Source organism: Callorhinus ursinus, unplaced genomic scaffold (genome assembly GCF_003265705.2).
Source record: "Callorhinus ursinus isolate GAN/ISIS: 27379988/994484 unplaced genomic scaffold, GSC_fseal_2.0 scaffold51, whole genome shotgun sequence".
NCBI classification, from domain to species: Eukaryota; Metazoa; Chordata; class Mammalia; order Carnivora; family Otariidae; genus Callorhinus; species Callorhinus ursinus.
Window position 1 is genome coordinate 3,798,615 of NW_027397113.1, and position 16,893 is coordinate 3,815,507.

The following is a 16,893-nucleotide window of genomic DNA, read 5'->3' on the forward strand; positions in this document are numbered from 1 at the left end:
CCTCATCCCTTCCCACCCCACGCCACCGCCACACCCGGGACTTGGTCATCCCCCAAGGTAATGAACCTCAGTTTTCTGACCACAGTCTCCTGGCCTGCTCGCCTTCCAGCATCCACTGCATCTCCGCTGTCCTGTCTCTTCCTGACCCTAGACCTCGGGCCCACCCTCCCTCCTGCAGCTTTTGTAGTTTCTGCTTCTGGGCACCTGGGGCCTGACTCCGCCTATCTGCTCACCCCACATCTGCACCTGGGTAGTCTGGAGAAAACTGCAGCCCAAAGCCTGTGCAGATACATGCCCTCCACACCCCCAGCTCCCCGCCTTCCCAGCAACCCTTCTGAGATGGATATTTGTCACCCATTCACTCACCCATCCACCACATTTATTGAGCACCTACTAAGTGCTGGCACAATACTCTGCATGAGGGAAACGTGGTGAGCATTTGCCAGGGGTGGGGTAGGGTGAGGGAAGAGACCATTAAATCACAGAAAACCAGGAGGGAAAGAGTCAGAGGTGGGGCCTGTACCCCTCATCGGGGTGGCTTCTTATCCCGAGAGCTGAGGGTGGGAAACACAGCCCCTGGGAGGCGCAGCGTGGGCAAAGTGGGGCGAGGGAGGGAAACTGGACATTTTTTTTATTTTTATTTTTATTATTTTTTTAAAGATTTATTTATTTATTTTGAGAGAGTGAGAATGAGAGAGAGAGAGAGAGCACATGAGAGGGGGGAGGGTTAGAGGGAGAAGCAGGCTCCTCGCCGAGCAGGGTGCCTGATGTGGGACTCGATCCCAGGACTCCAGGATCATGACCTGAGCCAAAGGCAGTCGCTTAACCAACTGAGCCACCCAGGCGCCCTGGACATTTTTTTTTTAATTGAGATATAATTGACTTATAATATTGTATAAGTTTCAGGTGTACAACATACTGATGTGACACATTTATGTTGCAACTTGATTGCCAACGTAGTGCTAGCTAACACCTCTGTCACATCTCAGAGTTATCATTTCCTCTAGCGGTGGGAATAATGGAGACCTAGGCTCTTAGCAGACTTGCTGTTTATCATACAGTTTGGTTGTCTGTAATCCCTGCACCGTGTCTTCCATTTCTAGGATTCATTTATCTTCCAGTTGCTGGTATGTACCTTTGAACAACGCCTCTCCCATGCCCCCAGCCCTGGGCCTGGTAGCCAGCATTCCACTCTGGCTTTTGGAGTCAGTTTTGATGCCATTTTTAGATTCCACCTAGAAGACACATCATACCATGCTTGTGTTTCTCCATCTGACATGTTTCCCTTAGCATCATATCTTTGGAGGTCCATCCGTGTTGTTGCAAATGGCAGAATTTCCTCTTTTTCCTTATAGCTGAAAGGCAGGTCATTGTATTTATGTGCACCACATTTCCTTTATCCACCAGCCATGGGTGGACACTTAGGTTGTTTGCGTATCTTGGCAATTGTAAATAATACTGCAGTGGGGACCCCTGGGTGCCTCAACTGGTTGTGCGTCGGACTCTTGATTTTGGCTCAGGTCATGATCTCAGGGTTGTGGGATTGAGCCTCATGTGGGCTCCGCGCTCAGCGGGAAGTCGGCTTGGGATTCTCTCTCTCCCTCTCCCCCTCTGCCCCACCCCCCCCAAAATAAATAAGTAAATAAAATCTTAAAAAAATAATACTGCAGTAACATGGGAGTGTAGATATATTTTTGATAACCCGTTTTCATTTCCTTTGGATATAAGGGATTGCTAGATCATATGGTAGTTCTGTTGTGAGTTTCGGAGGAACTCCAGACTGTTCTCCAAAATGGCTGGACTAGTTTACCATTCCAGCAGTGCACAGGAGTCCCTTTTCCTCTACATCCTCACCAACACTTGTTATTGCTTATCTTCTCGATTGATAGCCATTTTTACAGGTGTGGTTTTGATTTGTTTTTCTCTGATTAGTGGCACCTTTTCATAGATCTGTTGGCCATTGGGTTGTCTTCTTTGGAAAAAAATGTCTAGTTAATTCTTCCGCCCATTTTAAAATCAGAGTGTTTGTTTTTTTGCTGTTGAGTTGTATGAATTCTTTATAAATTTTGGAACCCCTTACCTGAGATGTGGTTTACAAATATTCTCTCCCATTCTGTAGATTGCCTTTTATTTTAATGGTTTCTTTTGCAGTGCAGAAGCTTTCGAGTTTGAGGTAGTTCCACCTGTTGATTTTTTTTCTTGTGTTGTTCATGCTTTTGGTGTTATATCTGAAGACTCTTTCCAAGACCAATGCCAAGGAGCTTCTCCCCTGTTTTCTTCTAGGAGTTTTATGGATTCAGGTCTTATGTTTAAGCCTTTGATCCATTTCCAATTAAATTTTGTGAGGGTATAAATGGGGGTCCAATTTCATTTTCCTGCGTGTGGTTATTCAGGTTTCCCAACACCATTTGTTGAAGAGTCTGACCTGGGAACTGTATATTTTTAAAAGCATCCGAAGTGTTTCCAACCAGGGTGATAGCCAGTGCCGGGGAGCCTCATCTCCCGAAAGGCAAGAACTTCGTGGACTCGCTGCAGCCCAGACCCAGCGGGGAGGCTCTGGACCCGGAGGTCGGAGGTCGACCCACGGGAGTCCTCAGCCTCCCACCGCCCCTGCCAGAACTCCCACCTGGAGATGCCAAACTGAAACTGGAGGGCGCGCGGGCGGTGGGCACGGGCTGTCAAGTCCCGTGCCGTGGGACTCCGCGGTGGGGCTACTATGGGGGCTCAAGTCCCGTGCCGTGGGAGTCCGCGGTGGGGCTACTATGGGGGCTCTTTGCTGACCTGCAAACACGCCGCATGGGGCTGGAGGTGGGGCTAGGGGTGACAGTGGTAGCACTGCGGGGACCCTATTATGGGCCTGGCCCATGTCTAAGGCTCCGCATTCATTTAGTAATCCGGCAACAGCCCTGGGAAGCAGTGCTGAGTGAGAAAACAGGCACAGAGAAGTGGAGTGAGTTCCCAAAGTCGCAAAGCCAGAGAGCGGCTGCGTGAAGATTCGGACTCACATCTCAGGTCCCTGAGGCGGGGTCCCGGCTGCCCCGGGCCACGCGGCCACGCCCCCCACCCCCGCGCGCGCCCAGACGCCCTGGACACGCCCCTCGCCAAGGGGCGGCCGGCGGGGCGGGGCGGGGCGGGGCGGCCGGCGGGGCGGGGCGGGGGCAGGTCCCGGCCGCCGGGAGGAAGTGCTCGGCGGGCTGCTCACACCCGGGGCGGCCGCCGCCAGTGCTCCGGCGGGGTCAGGCCATGGAGGCGGTGCCGCCGCTCTACCGGGTGGCGGGGACCGCGGGGCCGCAGGGAGATGAGGATCGGCTCGGGGTCCCCGACGGGCCCGGGGCTCCGGTGAGCGGGGACGGGGTCTGTGAGAGGGTGCGAGGACGCGGAGGGAGGGGGGCCTCCCCGGCGGGGGGTGCGAGGCAGCCCCCGGGGTGGGCCGTGGGGGGGGGCGCGGGGGGCCGGGCAGCGGGGACGGGGAGGTGAGGGGGGCGGGGGAGAGGACCCGGGGCCTCCCGGGCGGGAGTGCGATGGCCCCTGCCCGGGTGCGAGCGCCGTGCGTGCCCCGCAGCTGGACGAGCTGGTGGGCGCGTACCCCAACTACAACGAGGAGGAGGAAGAGCGCCGCTACTACCGCCGCAAGCGCCTCGGCGTGCTCAAGAACGTGCTGGCGGCCAGCGCGGGCGGCACGCTCACCTACGGCGTCTACCTGGGTAGGCGGCCCCGCGGGCTCCCGCGCCAGAAGCCACGGCTCCCCGCCCCGGCCGCCCTTCCCAGCCCCGGTCAGGGAAGGAGAAACCTTAGGGGCCAGTTGGCCTCCCTTCCTCTTTCACTTCCCCAAAGGCCGCCTCGTAGCTGCAGCTGTGGCCCCACCACACGGAGGTGGGGTCCCCGTGCCGCGTTCCTGGTTCCCAGCCAGAGCCTTCGTGAGCGTGTGGGCAGGACTGGGCGCCCTGGGCAGGTGTGCGGCCTTCCAGATCTGGAGCGCTGCACGTGTGTGTGTGTGTGAGAGAGAGAGAGAGAGAGAGAGAGAGAGTGAGTGTGTGGGGGCGGGTGGTTTTGGATTCACTGGCTGTCAGGACTCTTGGCCCAGTCCGGGCAGCCCTCTCTGTCCTCAGGGGCATTGGAATTGGGGACTCCCTTGGCGACCGGAGCTCCCTTCAAGCTCGTGGCTAGCCCCCGTTGTGTCGCCGCCAGGGTTAGGCTGCCCCTGTCATGCCCTCCCTATTACCAGGCCTCCTGCAGATGCAGCTGATCCTGCACTACGATGAGACCTACCGCGAGGTGAAGTACGGCAACATGGGGCTGCCCGACATTGACAGCAAGATGCTGATGGGCATCAACGTGACGCCCATCGCCGCTTTGCTCTACACACCTGTGCTCATCAGGTGCGCTGCTGCTGTCCCCAGCAGGGCTGGGACGTCACCCAGATGTTGAAGGGGTGCAAGGGCTATTGGCCCATGGTGTTCTTGGAGGCAGGGAGCTGGGGAGAGGCCTTGCCTCCCTGGAGGGGTGAGAGAGAAGGGGAGAACCTGGGTTTGGGGAAGGAAGCAGGAGCTTCACTGGAGGGCACATTTGACACAATAGAAATTCGCTCTGGCTCCTTCCCTCAGCTTGCCTCACGTGGCATTGATTGCTTTGTGCCCTCCTCCGTGGCCTGGAGCTACGGTGAGTGACCTTTGGTATCAGGGCTGTAGAATCTCCGGAGAGAATATGATAAGCCAACAAGGCCCAGGCACCAAGCCTGGCCTTACCAGCTGTGCTCAGCGTTGAGGGACTTTCTCACTGAAAAGGCAGGACTGAGTGCCCCAGAGGGTTTACTCTGGACCCGAGCCTTGGGTCTGGTCCAGCCTCCTGGCCAGTGCAAAACTCCCGTCCACAAGCACCCTCCCCACCAGGAGGAAGGTCTCTGCTCAGATGAGACCCAGAGACTAGCAGACAAGTTAGATGGGTTTTAGTTTCTCTATCTTAAACCAAAAACCAAACAAACAAACCCTCCAAACCCCAAAAAACTCAAAACTCCTTTAACATAATTGTATAAACAACATTAGAATCACAACTAAAATCAGAAAAAAGAAAATCCTTCCGAAGCCCGCCAGTAAGTCGTCTGTCTGTTGTCCCCCCAGCACAGATGGGTAACGTTTATGTCCTTGTCACAAGAGCATGTGCAACGTTCACTTTTACTTTCTTTCCTTTCACGACACACATCCTGGCCTGCTCCTCTCTCTTCACACTGAGGACTTTATGAGGGTAGCACCCTCTGCAGAGATGGGGGCACCCAACCATGCCTCAGAGTTGGACATTCAGCTCCCTCTCCTTTTTGCACATTCACTTTGTATTTGTACCTCTTTCCTCTTTTTTTAAAAAATATTTTATTTATTTATTTGAGAGAGAGAGAGAGAGAACATGAGCCCGGGGAGAGAGAGAGGGAGAGGGAAAGGGAGAAGCGGACTCCCCACTAAGTGCCCAGTGGGACGCGGGTCTCGATCCCAGGACCCTGGGATCATGACCTGAGCTGAAGTCAGACGCTTAACTGACTGAGCCACCCAGGCGCCCCTAGCTCTTTCTTTCTTAAAAACAAAAAACAAAAAACAAAAAAAACTGCAATGATAAATTTCTAGCAGTGGCCTTAGCAGAGTAGATGTATATGAAAGGTTTTATGGCTCTTTAGACATATCACTATTGATAATAACAGCTAACTCTTATTTTGTTTTCCATGTGCCGGGCACTTTGTAAATGCTACCTCATTTCCTACAATCCGAGGTAGGCGCTCTAATGGACATGGAGAAGCTGAGACATTCAGCAGCTTGCCCAGGTCCCACAGGCAGCACCTGGCAGTCTGAAAGTTTGAGTCCCCCACCCCAAGTTTGCTCCTTGCCCAAACTACTGGGCTAATTCTCTAAAGGGCTATGCCAGTCTGCATGACCATGGGCCATGTGCATCATTTTTTAAACCACAGCCTCACCAGCAATGAATGTTAGTATTTTTACTTTTTGCTTGTTTACTCCATCGAAATGTATAGTACATTTTTTGTGACTTGCTCTCCCCCAAATAGATCAGAGTAGGCTGCTTGTCTACTTATTTTACATGGCAAAATATGGATAATAAAAGAACCAGGGCCCCCTGTAATAGAAGAGAAAGTAATTGTATCGGAAAATTAGGGTCATTTGGCTTTGAGCTTCCTGGAAACCAAGGCAAAGAAAGGAACTAATGAGCACAAATACTCAAAACACCCCAAAGTTCCTGGTAGTGGTTTTTAGTTTGCCGAACATCCATGCCCTGAATGGACCCTTATCCAGTCACTGATCAGCCACCTTTAAACACGGTGTGACATTTCCTCGGAGTCAGCAAGGCTGTTGTCCTAGGAGCTAGTGGGGAAGAAACTTCCCGCATGAGCACAATGGGACTTCAAGAGCAATGAATGGGCAGGGAGGAAGAGATACTGGCCCTGTATCCGACCCTCCAGTTTGGGCTGTGTCCCTGGGCGCCCTGAAGTCACAGTACATGAGATTGGATGGAGGAGGGGATAGGCCAGTCAGCCCAGAACACAAATGAGGGCTGGATGTGCCCATAGACCACTGACTCCTCCCCCTCCCCCATGTCCTCCCTTCCTTGCAACAGCCCTGAGAAGCTGTGGTTTGGTCTCTGTGCCCACATTAAGCTGTGAAAACTGAAGTGTGTAGACACAGGGCTCCCCTGAGACCACCAGCAAAGCCATATCTCTGCTACTCCATCTTAGAGCCCCTGACCCCAAGGCCAGGGATTGCTCCCCACCTCATACCACCTCATGAGCTGGGACCTGGAGCTGGGGCCACCCTGGTTTCAGGCCACAGCAGTCTGGGTAGGCTCGTGGTGCCAGCATCCCTCCCACTGCCCACAGGTTTTTTGGCACCAAGTGGATGATGTTCCTGGCTGTGGGCATCTATGCCCTCTTTGTCTCCACCAACTACTGGGAGCGCTACTACACACTCGTGCCCTCAGCCGTGGCCCTGGGCATGGCCATTGTGCCTCTATGGGCCTCCATGGGCAACTACATCACCAGGTGAGCCTGGTGGGCATCAGGGCGGGAGGCTGGAGACCTGGCTGAGTCTCTGCTGCAATGCCAACCTTAGTTGGGGGACCTTGGGCAGCGCTTTCTGCCTTTCGGGCTTCAGTTTCCCCATCCATGAGACATAGCCCATAGCCGTGAGTGCAGGAAGCAGAGACATCTGGTAGGGGTCGGACTGGGGGAAGCTTTCTCTCCTTTGTGGTCCAGGATGGCTCAGAAGTACTACGAGTACTCCCACTATAAGGAGCGGGATGAGCAGAGCCCCCAGCAACGCCCGCCACGGGGCTCCCACGCGCCATATCTCCTGGTCTTCCAAGCAATCTTCTATAGCTTCTTCCATGTGAGTACCACCTCTGGGGCCATTGGGGGAGGGTATTCCAGGCCCAGAACCCACCCATTGGAGCCCATCCCAGTGTTTTCATCCCTCTAGTCCCACTGCCCTTTCTCGAGCCCAACCTCTGCTTATTTTAGCTCTAGTGACCGAGACCTCATCCCCTCCCTGTGCGGGAGAAAGTCCTCCTGCCCAGGGCATTCCCTCCTGCCACGAGGCTGCCCCCAGAGGTGGGAGGGCTCCTGTTCTGCCAAGGCTGTGCCCAGACCCCTTCCAGATCATGCCTGTGCCCCCTGCCTGGTTCTGAGCCCAGCCCAAGCTGCCCTCCTGCCCACAGCTGAGCTTCGCTTGTGCCCAGCTGCCCATGATCTACTTCCTGAACCACTACCTGTATGACCTGAACCACACACTCTACAACGTGCAGAGCTGCGGTTAGTCCTCATGGGGTGGGGTCCCCAAGGCCTGCTCACCTCCCCCACTGAGTCCTCCAGCGGACACTGGGCTCTTGAGAGTGCCCAGAGAGGATGCCCTTGCCCACAGGTTCAGGGCTGAGAACCTAGCGGGCAAGGCATAGGGCCCTGTAGGAGTATGCAGTTAGGACATCAGACCCAGCCTCATGGGGACAGAGTGCATCAGGGAAGACTGCCCGGAAGAGGTGCCGTCTGGGCTGAGGCTTCTGGGGGATATCTCCCAGGGCCACACATACCCTCAGAGCTCAGTCACTGCAGGGTGAACGTTTGGGGTTGGGGGGTGGACTGGCATCCCCACCGCCCCGTCCAGCCTCCAGGCACTAGAGCAGCAAGGGGGGGGGGGAGGCGCTCCTCCCTTTGCTGCTTGTCCAGGCCCAGTGGCCCTCACCTCCAAACTGCTTCCCAAATGAACCCTGCCTTTGCAAGCACTGCCCTCGCCCACCACCTCTAACCCTCCCCTCCACCCGCCCACCTTGCTCCATTTCTTTGTGGTTGAGTTTACAGTGTGCTCCATTCCCCATCCCCCACCCACCTCTCTCCAGGTACTAACAGCCAGGGCATCCTCATCGGCTTCAACAAGACCGTTCTGCGGACGTTACCACGGAGCGGAAACCTCATTGTGGTGGAGAGTGTGCTCATGGCGGTGGCCTTCCTGGCCATGCTGCTGGTGCGGCCCAGGATGGGGTGGCGCAGAGTCGATGAAGTCTGGGGACCGAGGCGGGGAGCAAGGGGTGCGATCTGGGCGCATTGCTGGCAGCCCGGGCAAGGTTATGGCTTGGAGTCCTGGTCTGAGCTGGGAGCCAGGGCTGCGTCCTGGGGAGGGGGCCTGAACCTAGTGGCCAGGCTAGAGGCTCGGGACTGAACCGGGAGTTGGAATCCCAGAGGCCAAGGGGAAGGGAACCAAGCCTGGTCCGGGGTGGAACTGAAGACAGGGTCTGAATTAAGGTGTTGGGGGCCTGGGCGTGGCCTCCTCCTGGAGGCGGAGCTGGGAAGCCCTGCTGAGATCTGTGAGAGCGTCTGGGGGCGGGGCCGGGGCTGGGAGGCGGGACCCAGGGCTGTGGGTGTGTCCAGGGCGGGGCCTAGGGCGAGGGGGCCGGGCCACCCTGCCCCTCCCCCCCGCCCACCTGCTCAGCTCGTGGGTCCGCAGGTGCTGGGCCTGTGCGGCGCCGCCTACCGGCCCACTGAGGAGATCGACCTGCGCAGCGTGGGCTGGGGCAACATCTTCCAGCTGCCCTTCAAGCACGTGCGCGACTTCCGCCTGCGGCACCTCGTGCCCTTCTTTATCTACAGCGGCTTCGAGGTGCTCTTTGCCTGCACTGGTCTCGCCCTGGTAAGTACAGCCTGCGTCGCGTAAAATACAGGACTTGCGGTTAAATTTGTATTTGGGATAAAAGATGAATAGGTTTTGAATATATGTATAAGTATGTACAAGTGTGTCCCAGATAGTCGCCTCCCCCTTGCTTCTCTTTCCTGGCTTCCCCCACTCCTGCGCCTTAGGCAAATTATTTTAAGCTCTCTGGGCGTCAATTTCCTTACCTGTGAAGTGATGCCAACCACGATGCCTACTCTCAGAGGTGTTACACCGCTGGGATGGGATAACACCCATAAAGCGTGAGGTTCCATGCGGGGTGCAGCCTTGGTATCTGGGGACACTGTCCAAGCCTCTTCTCCTGTCTGTGCCCTCAGAACCCTCCCATGAACCTTAGAGGGAGTTAGCCCTCAGGTGGCCCAGAGAGGACCGCTAACACTCACCCTTGTCCCCTCCCCCCGCAGGGCTATGGTGTGTGCTCAGTGGGGCTCGAACGCCTGGCCTATATCCTCGTGGCTTACAGCCTGGGCGCCTCGGCCTCCTCGGTCCTGGGCCTCCTGGGGCTGTGGCTGCCACGTGCGGTGCCCCTGGTGGCTGGGGCCGGACTGCACCTGCTCCTCACTGTCGGCCTCTTTTTCTGGGCCCCCGCACCCCGGGTCCTGCAACACATTTGGATCCTCTACGTAGCAGCTGTCCTCTGGGGTGTGGGCAGTGCCCTCAATAAGACCGGGCTCAGCAGTGAGTATAGCCGTGGGCGCTGGGATGGCAGGGGACCCTGTGGCTACCGTGGGGTGGTGGGGGAGGAGCACAGACATCCCAGGGACAGACATGGGATCCCATGGCTACCCTGGGGGTCTGTTATGGTGGAGGTAGATACTCACCGACTAAGCCACCCTGGTGCCCCCCTATAGGGCCTTTAATGGGAAAGAGCTGGGAGCAGGCATGAAGCCCCAACAGTAGTCTGCAGAGTGGCAGGGTGCACGTCCTGAGGCTGGGCTGCTGGGGCAGGGGCATTGGGAAGTAGAGCCCTGTTTGCAGAAAGGAGGGGGTGGGTCAGAGTTCAGCAGTGTGATGCTTCTGCCCACAGGTGGGCATATGCCAGTGACACACAGCTGGTACACGCAGGTGCAGCTCTTTGGGTCTTCCACATCAGCGTCTGTTCTGATGGGCCAGTGTTGTTAACAGTTTTGAAAATCACCCCTGGAGGTGTGATGTGGTGGAGGGCAGGGGCTGGCTCAGGAGACCCCATCAGAACCCCCATCGGAGAGTCAGTCGTCTGTACTTGTCATCGGGCACGGAGCCCCACACGCCGGGCTACACTCTCTTTGCTGCTCTTCAGAGGCAGCCAGCTCTGGGTAGCATCCAGCCTGGGTAGCTCAGGTCCACAACAAGTCTGGACTTGGGCCTGGATCTGGCATCCCCTTCTACCTGCCCAGTTCTGCTTCCTGCCTCCTCCTTGTGAACCCTGGGGGCTCCCTGTCCCTTCCCAGCAGCCCCAAGAGGTATAGTCACACTGCAAGGCCTTAGGGCAAGGATGTTAATGTCCCAAGTGGCCGGTGAGGGTGCAATTTGCCAGGTGCTGTGTGGGCTTTGCATTACAACCTCAGAACACAACATATAATACATGTCATCTCATTTTACAGGCAGGAAAACTGGCCATGGAGTTAACTTACCCTGAGTCAACCCTAGAGCCAACATTTGAATCCTCATCTCTGTACTAATTCTCTGCACTTTACGGTCCTGAGAGTAAAATCTGTGTCTCTGGACTCCCTGTCCACTCTTTCCTCCCGCCCCAGGGAGGATTCCTTGAGAAATAGTTCAGACCTCCCAACTTCAGGTCTGATTTGCAGAAAGCTTGTTGCTGCAAGCAGTTTGCCCTCCCTGAGCCCTGGGTGAGGAGAAACAGCCTCTGAAGGCCTGGCATTATGCCCCTGCGGCCCGAGAGAGGGCAGGAGATGAGTGCACATAGAGCTTTCCACTCTTGAGGCTGCACATGTTTTCTAGAGAGAGCCCCAACTGTACCCCCGCAGCTAGGTTCCTGTTCCTGCCTCTGCTCAGCTCCCCAGGCCGCATAACAACCAGGGTTTCTACCAGGGGGCAGGCCAGGACCTGTTCACAAGGGCTTTCTAGGCATGCCAAGGCCAAGGGCTGAGACTAGCCCAATGCTGGGCCTAGGGCGAGGGTGCCAGGTGGGAGATCAGCCCCTCTGGGCCCAGGATGACGCCTCTCCCCTTCCTGCCCTGTCCTGCCCACCTGCAGCACTCTTGGGAATCTTATATGAAGACAAAGAAAGGCAAGACTTCATTTTCACCATCTACCACTGGTGGCAGGCCGTGGCCATCTTCGCTGTGTACCTGGGCTCAAGCCTGCCCATGAAGGTGAGCCTGGTGGGAGGAGGCTCTCGGAGGGGTTAGGCAGCCCACCTGCCAGCCCCTAGGTCACAGATACTTTCTGAGAGCCCACCGTAGCCTCACAGCCCCGGAAGGGTACCACTCCCTGAGGGCTGGGTCCTAGGTCAAGCCCACTGAGTGGCCCCAAACCCAGGACCTGCTTACGGTCTCACTGCCCACGGTCCTCAGTTTACCCATCCCTGAAGGGGTTCGAGTTTTCTCTTTCCTGGTGGGTGCCTCCCAGCCACCTTGCAGGTCGTTTGATGACCTGTTCACCAGATGTCAGCTCTGAGCTGTCCCTTCCTGGCCAGCAGGGAGCAGGCTTCCTCATTCTCTGCTTCCACCTACTGGTGGGTCAGTTTAGCAGGTCCCCACCAACATTTGAAAAAACGAAATGGAAGAGAGCAGGGAATATGGTGCTTATATGTGTGTATGTACTGTTATGATGGGGAATTCTATTTGGCTGTGGGTTACGGTCAAAATCCTCGGAGAGGCATTTCTTATGGTCCCTGCGTGTCAGGGACACAGTGGTCTTAGCCCCAGTGAAGGGCGGAGCTGGGCTTTGAGCCTTACCGGTGGGAGGGTGCGGAGGGTGCTGAGCTGTCGGGACAGAAGAGGAACTGCGCGGGGAGATGCGGGACGCGAGTGGGCCTATCCGCCAGGGGCCGGCCCGGAAAGGCGCGGGCTCGGTGGCCCGCGGGTCCCCTGCATCCCGGTCTGTGCCCGCAGGCCAAGCTGGTGGTGCTCCTGCTGACTCTGGTGGCGGCCGCGGCCTCGTACCTGTGGATGGAGCAGAAGCTGCAGCGGGGCGCGGTCCCGCGCCAGCCCCGCATCCCGCGGCCGCAGCACAAGGTGCGCGGCTACCGCTACCTGGAGGAGGACAACTCCGACGAGAGCGACGCGGAGGGCGAGCGCGGCGGCGGCGGCGGCGGCCCGGCGGACGGCGTGGAGGAGGAGGCGCCGCCCGCGGGGCCCCGGCCCGGCCCCGAGCCAGCGGGCCCCTGCCGCCGGCCCTGCCCCTACGAGCAGGCCCTGGGAGGCGACGGGCCCGAGGAGCAGTGAGGGGCCCAGCCTACTCGCCGGCCTCGGTTTACCTTGTCTCGGGGTGGGGGTGGGGGGGAGGTTGTGACTGCGCCATCTCCAGGAAGGACCTTCTCCCCGGAACGCAGGTTCCAGAACGTCCCACGGGAGCGGCCCCGGGGCCCCTCCTACGCGGTGTGGAGCTTTAAGACCCCTGGGCCCGGCCGAGGGTTGGAGACACAGCACAGCTGACTCTCCCCCGCCCCGGGGCCGCTCTCCACGACCCCTGCCCAGGTCGGAGAGGGGACGGGGGTCCTCCTGCCGCAGCGCCCCCCCCCCCGTCCCGCCCCAGCGCACCTCTCCGCTCGGGCCTCGGCAGGGTGTGTCGCGCGCTTTGCACATCTTATCCCCGCGGTCCGTCACGAGGCACGACTTTTTTTTATAGAAAATGAGAAATAAAGAGGTTTTGTATTATCCCGACTGGGAAGTGTCAGTCTGTGGGGGTAAGGAGCGCCCCGGATGTGTGCCCGCTTGACCTGCTGGGCCACTGATTTCGGACCCCTGGACCCCCGCTGAGGGGGAGGATCCCTAGGCCCCGCCCACCGGGCTGCCCTCCCTCCTGGAAGCCCCGCCCCCACCCACCCCACCCCTGCTTGTTTTTGCCAGTGCCACCCCACCCACCCGGGACACAAGCGCCTGGGTTGGCCTGCAGGGGCCGCAGCAGAGAGTGTGAGGGGGCTGCCTGTTCGATATTTCTTTTAGCCGAGGAGCACTGTGGAAAATTACTGAGCACCGAGTGCCAGGAACTGAGAATGTTGGGACCCCCCCCCCCCGGGTTAGTGCAGAGCTGGCACAGAGAAAGCGCTCAAGGAACGTCAGCCACCGTGTACCTACAGTGACTCCCTCACTGGACCCTGGGGTACCCCTTGCCCAGAGGACCGGCTGCATTCTTTCTGGGCCCAGTACTAGCGAAGGTGAGACCTATGGTCTGTGACTCCTGAGAAGTGCCCCCACCGCCCATAGCCCCGGGTCTCTGCAAACCACCATAGGCCAGTTAGCAGGTTGTCTGGCAAATTCTGGGGTCCTGCAGTCGTGGAGGACAGGGAAGGCGACAGCTAAAGCCAGGGCCACAGGTCGCCTCCCCCGCCTCCCTACCAGGTGGCCTGCACGCTCAGGCAGGTGAAGAACCAAAAACTTCCTCCCTGATCCCTCAGACTTTCACTGACCAGCAGACCCAGACAGGGTCGCATCATGGGACCTGTAGCCCCAGTGAGTGCCCGCACTGTCCTTCCATTTCCCCATCAGCATCTGGGTGGAAAGGCAGGTTCTCCGGCAGCAGATGTGACATCCTCCTGGCAGTATTCCAGCTAAACTCTGGTCAGAGCTGGGCAATCAGACACTTGGATACCAAGCCTCTGAATGCAGGACTCGGTGCTCTTCAGAGGAGTGTGGACCCCTGGGTGTGCTGGGCAAGGTGGAGAGGGGGCAGGAATAGGTCTGCAATTTGTCACGCTCCAGAGTCATTTCTGACATCCATCTGGATACTAGACAAAGACTCTGATGTCGAACAGATGGGAAGGTGGCCCAGGAACGGGGAGCAGCCACTTGGGAGGGGAGCATGGTTTCTGATCACGCCCCTCGGGGCAGGTGAGTTCCCCATTAGAAGACTTCACACACCCCCTCGCTGTTCCTGGCACGTGGATGAGACCCACACACGGACCCCTGACTCCGTGTCGGGGCTATCATTGCTCTGACCCCGACCGCCATCATTGCTCCAAAAGTGGCCCTGCGATTTTTGTCCCTCTGCACCAGGAAGATTTTTATTTTTTATTTTTAAAGAATATTTATTTATTTGAGAGAGGGTGTGTGTGTGTGCACAAGTCAGGGGAGGGGGAGAGGGAGAGAGAATCCTCAGACTGCCTGCTGAGCACAGAACCCAGACCCGGACCTGAGCCACCCAGGAACCCCGGGAAGATTTTCAAATTAAATGACTCCAAGAATCTACTGTCTAAGATCTGAATGATCTTTAACTTCTCAGCAGTAGATTAGATAGCCATTCTCCTTCTTAGAAACACCTAGGGAGGCTGGATAAGAAATAAGTTTCTTTTTAGATATGTAGCTGAGCTCTTGAGAAAGTAAGCAGAGTTCTCCAGGGCCCAAACTGAAGAGGAATTGGAACCCAGATCAGGGAGAAGAGACACTGGAGCTGCGGCTACTGGGGTCAGAGGGGCTGGGCTCTGGTCCATGGGCCACACACTGAGGGCCGCCACACTTACCAGGCAGGGGATTGGTATTAAGGCCACACAGAAAGCTGGGACCATGGAGAGGCAACACTTTTAGGGAAACGGATAGAAGAAATTCCACCCACAGACACATAAAGATGTAAGGAACTTCGGGATCTGGGTGGGGAAAAAAGTTTCCCTTGAGAGTTTTGTATTTTCAGGCATGTTTTAGAAAAGTTTAGAGTGCCTACAAAGGAGGCTCCCCACCTGTACGGTCTAGGAGCCCTAAAATTGAGAAATTAACATTAAAAAGTAGTTATGGCTTGAGGCACCTGGGTAGCTCAGTCGGTTAGGTGTCCACCTCTTGATTTCGGCTCAGGTCATGATCTCAGGGTTGTGAGATCGAGCCCTGCGTCAGCCTCCATGCTCAGGGGGGGAATCTGCTTGAGATTCTCTCTCTCCCTCTGTCCCTCTCCTAACTCACACGTGCGCACACATAGGCACCCGTGGACACGGCATAAAATATATTCATCACATAGTAAACAGTGAAAGGATTCCCCAAAAAGAAGGCTCAGTGTGTCTGGAATGAAGCAAGAATGAGAAGCGAGGACGCCTTGGGAGCTCTGCTTTGGTTAAGGGGGAACCGGAGCTGGGGGGTCCCGCGGGCAGGCTGGAGCTTTGGTGGCGTGAGAGGGACCTGCAAAGCTATGGCATGAATGAAGGTGGAAAATATTCAGCTCAGTGAAAGAAGTTGGACACAAAGGGCCATATAGTATAGGATCCCATCTATGCGAAAAAGTCCAGAGGAGGCAAGTCCCTGGAGACAGAGAGCAGATTTATGGGGGCCAGGGCCTGGGGGGTGGGGAGAATGAGTGACTGCTGATGGGTCTGGGGTTTCTCTCTGGAGTGATGGCAATGTTCTAAAAGTACATGGTGGTGATGGTGACACAATTCTATGAATATACTGAAAGCCACTGGATTATATATACAAGGATTATCCATTACAAGAATGAATTTTAGGGCATGCAAGTTGTATTTTAGTAAAGCTGGTATTGAAAGGAAAGGAATCTGGCATACAATGTAACTGAATTGAAAATTTCAGGATAATTGTAAGTCTGCGGAGTGGGGGAAAATATCTTCAATTAAGGTCTCTACGACGTTAGCAGAGTAGGCATTAATTAGAGAAGGCAGGGCCTATTTGGCGTCTGGTAAGCCCAATACTGATTAAGGCTGTGGGCTGGAATTTTATTTATTTTTTTTTAAGATTTTATTTGTTTATTTGACAGAGAGAGAGCACAAGCAGGGGGAGTGGCAGGCAGAGGGAGAGGGAGAAGCAGGCTCTCCGCTGAGCAGGGCGCCTGATGCGGGACTCGATCCCAGGACCCCGGGATCATGACCTGAGCCGAAGGCAGACACTTAACCGAGTGAGCCACCCAGGCGCCCTGGGCTAGACTTTATTCGAAATATACAGGGGTGCCTGGCTGGCTTAGTCAGCAGAGCATGTGACTCTTGATCTCCGGGTTGTGAGTTTGAGCCCCACATTGGGTGTGGAGATTACTAAAAAAAAAAAAAAAGAAGAAAGAAAGAAAAAAAACTTGAGAGAGTAGACATACAGTTGACCCTTGAACCACATGGGTTTGAACTGCATAAATCCACTTGGATTTTTTATAGGATGGGACTGTAAATATATCTCTCCACCTTATGATTTTCCTAACATTTTCTTTTTGCTAGCTTACTTTATTGTAAGAACATGGTATCCAATACATATAACATACAAAATATGTGTTAATTGATTGTTTCCATTATCCATTAGGCTTCCCTGTCGTCAGTAGGCTGTTAGTAGCTAAGTTTGGGGAGGACTCAAAAGCCATACTCAGATTTTCAACTGCATAGGGGATCAGTGCCCCTAACCCTCACATTGTCCAAGGGTCCAGCTGTAATATTATTTGGAGGGATTCTGGGTCCAAGAGTAAAAGCGGGAGTTTGGGGCTTAAGATCCGATGGGGAGAGATTAGAGGAGTGGTATGATTTGTTAGAGAGCTATCGGGGGGGGGGAGAGCACATGGGGGAAGGTGACAAGCAAGTCACCCCTGGAATTAAGTCCATTGGCAG

At 56.0% G+C, this 16,893-nt stretch overlaps 1 protein-coding gene across 2 annotated transcripts; it reads left to right on the forward strand.

Annotated features, from left to right (window-relative positions):
* The first annotated feature begins 3,179 nt into the window (after window positions 1–3,179).
* On the forward strand, window positions 3,180–13,033 carry UNC93B1 (unc-93 homolog B1, TLR signaling regulator). Of its 2 annotated transcripts, none has more exons than XM_025878537.2 (11): window positions 3,180–3,339; window positions 3,563–3,704; window positions 4,226–4,379; window positions 6,872–7,033; window positions 7,247–7,379; window positions 7,708–7,801; window positions 8,383–8,507; window positions 8,988–9,170; window positions 9,614–9,887; window positions 11,409–11,527; window positions 12,269–13,033. In XM_025878537.2, the coding sequence occupies exons 1-11, from the start codon at window positions 3,244–3,246 to the stop codon at window positions 12,599–12,601; spliced, it is 1,815 nt and encodes a 604-aa protein (XP_025734322.1). In that variant the 5' UTR covers window positions 3,180–3,243; the 3' UTR covers window positions 12,602–13,033. The 2 variants fall into 2 exon arrangements, with proteins under 2 accessions (XP_025734322.1, XP_025734323.1); XM_025878538.2 differs by having other exon boundaries at window positions 4,237–4,379.
* Window positions 13,034–16,893: the final 3,860 nt, after the last annotated feature.

Coding starts and splice junctions, on each gene's coding strand:
- UNC93B1 (XM_025878537.2), top strand. CDS start 3,244: ATGGAGGCGGTGCCGCCGCTCTACCGGGTGGCGGGGACCGCGGGGCCG. Junction 4,380..6,871: donor TACACACCTGTGCTCATCAG/GTGCGCTGCTGC, acceptor CACTGCCCACAG/GTTTTTTGGCACCAAGTGGA. Junction 7,802..8,382: donor CTACAACGTGCAGAGCTGCG/GTTAGTCCTCAT, acceptor ACCTCTCTCCAG/GTACTAACAGCCAGGGCATC.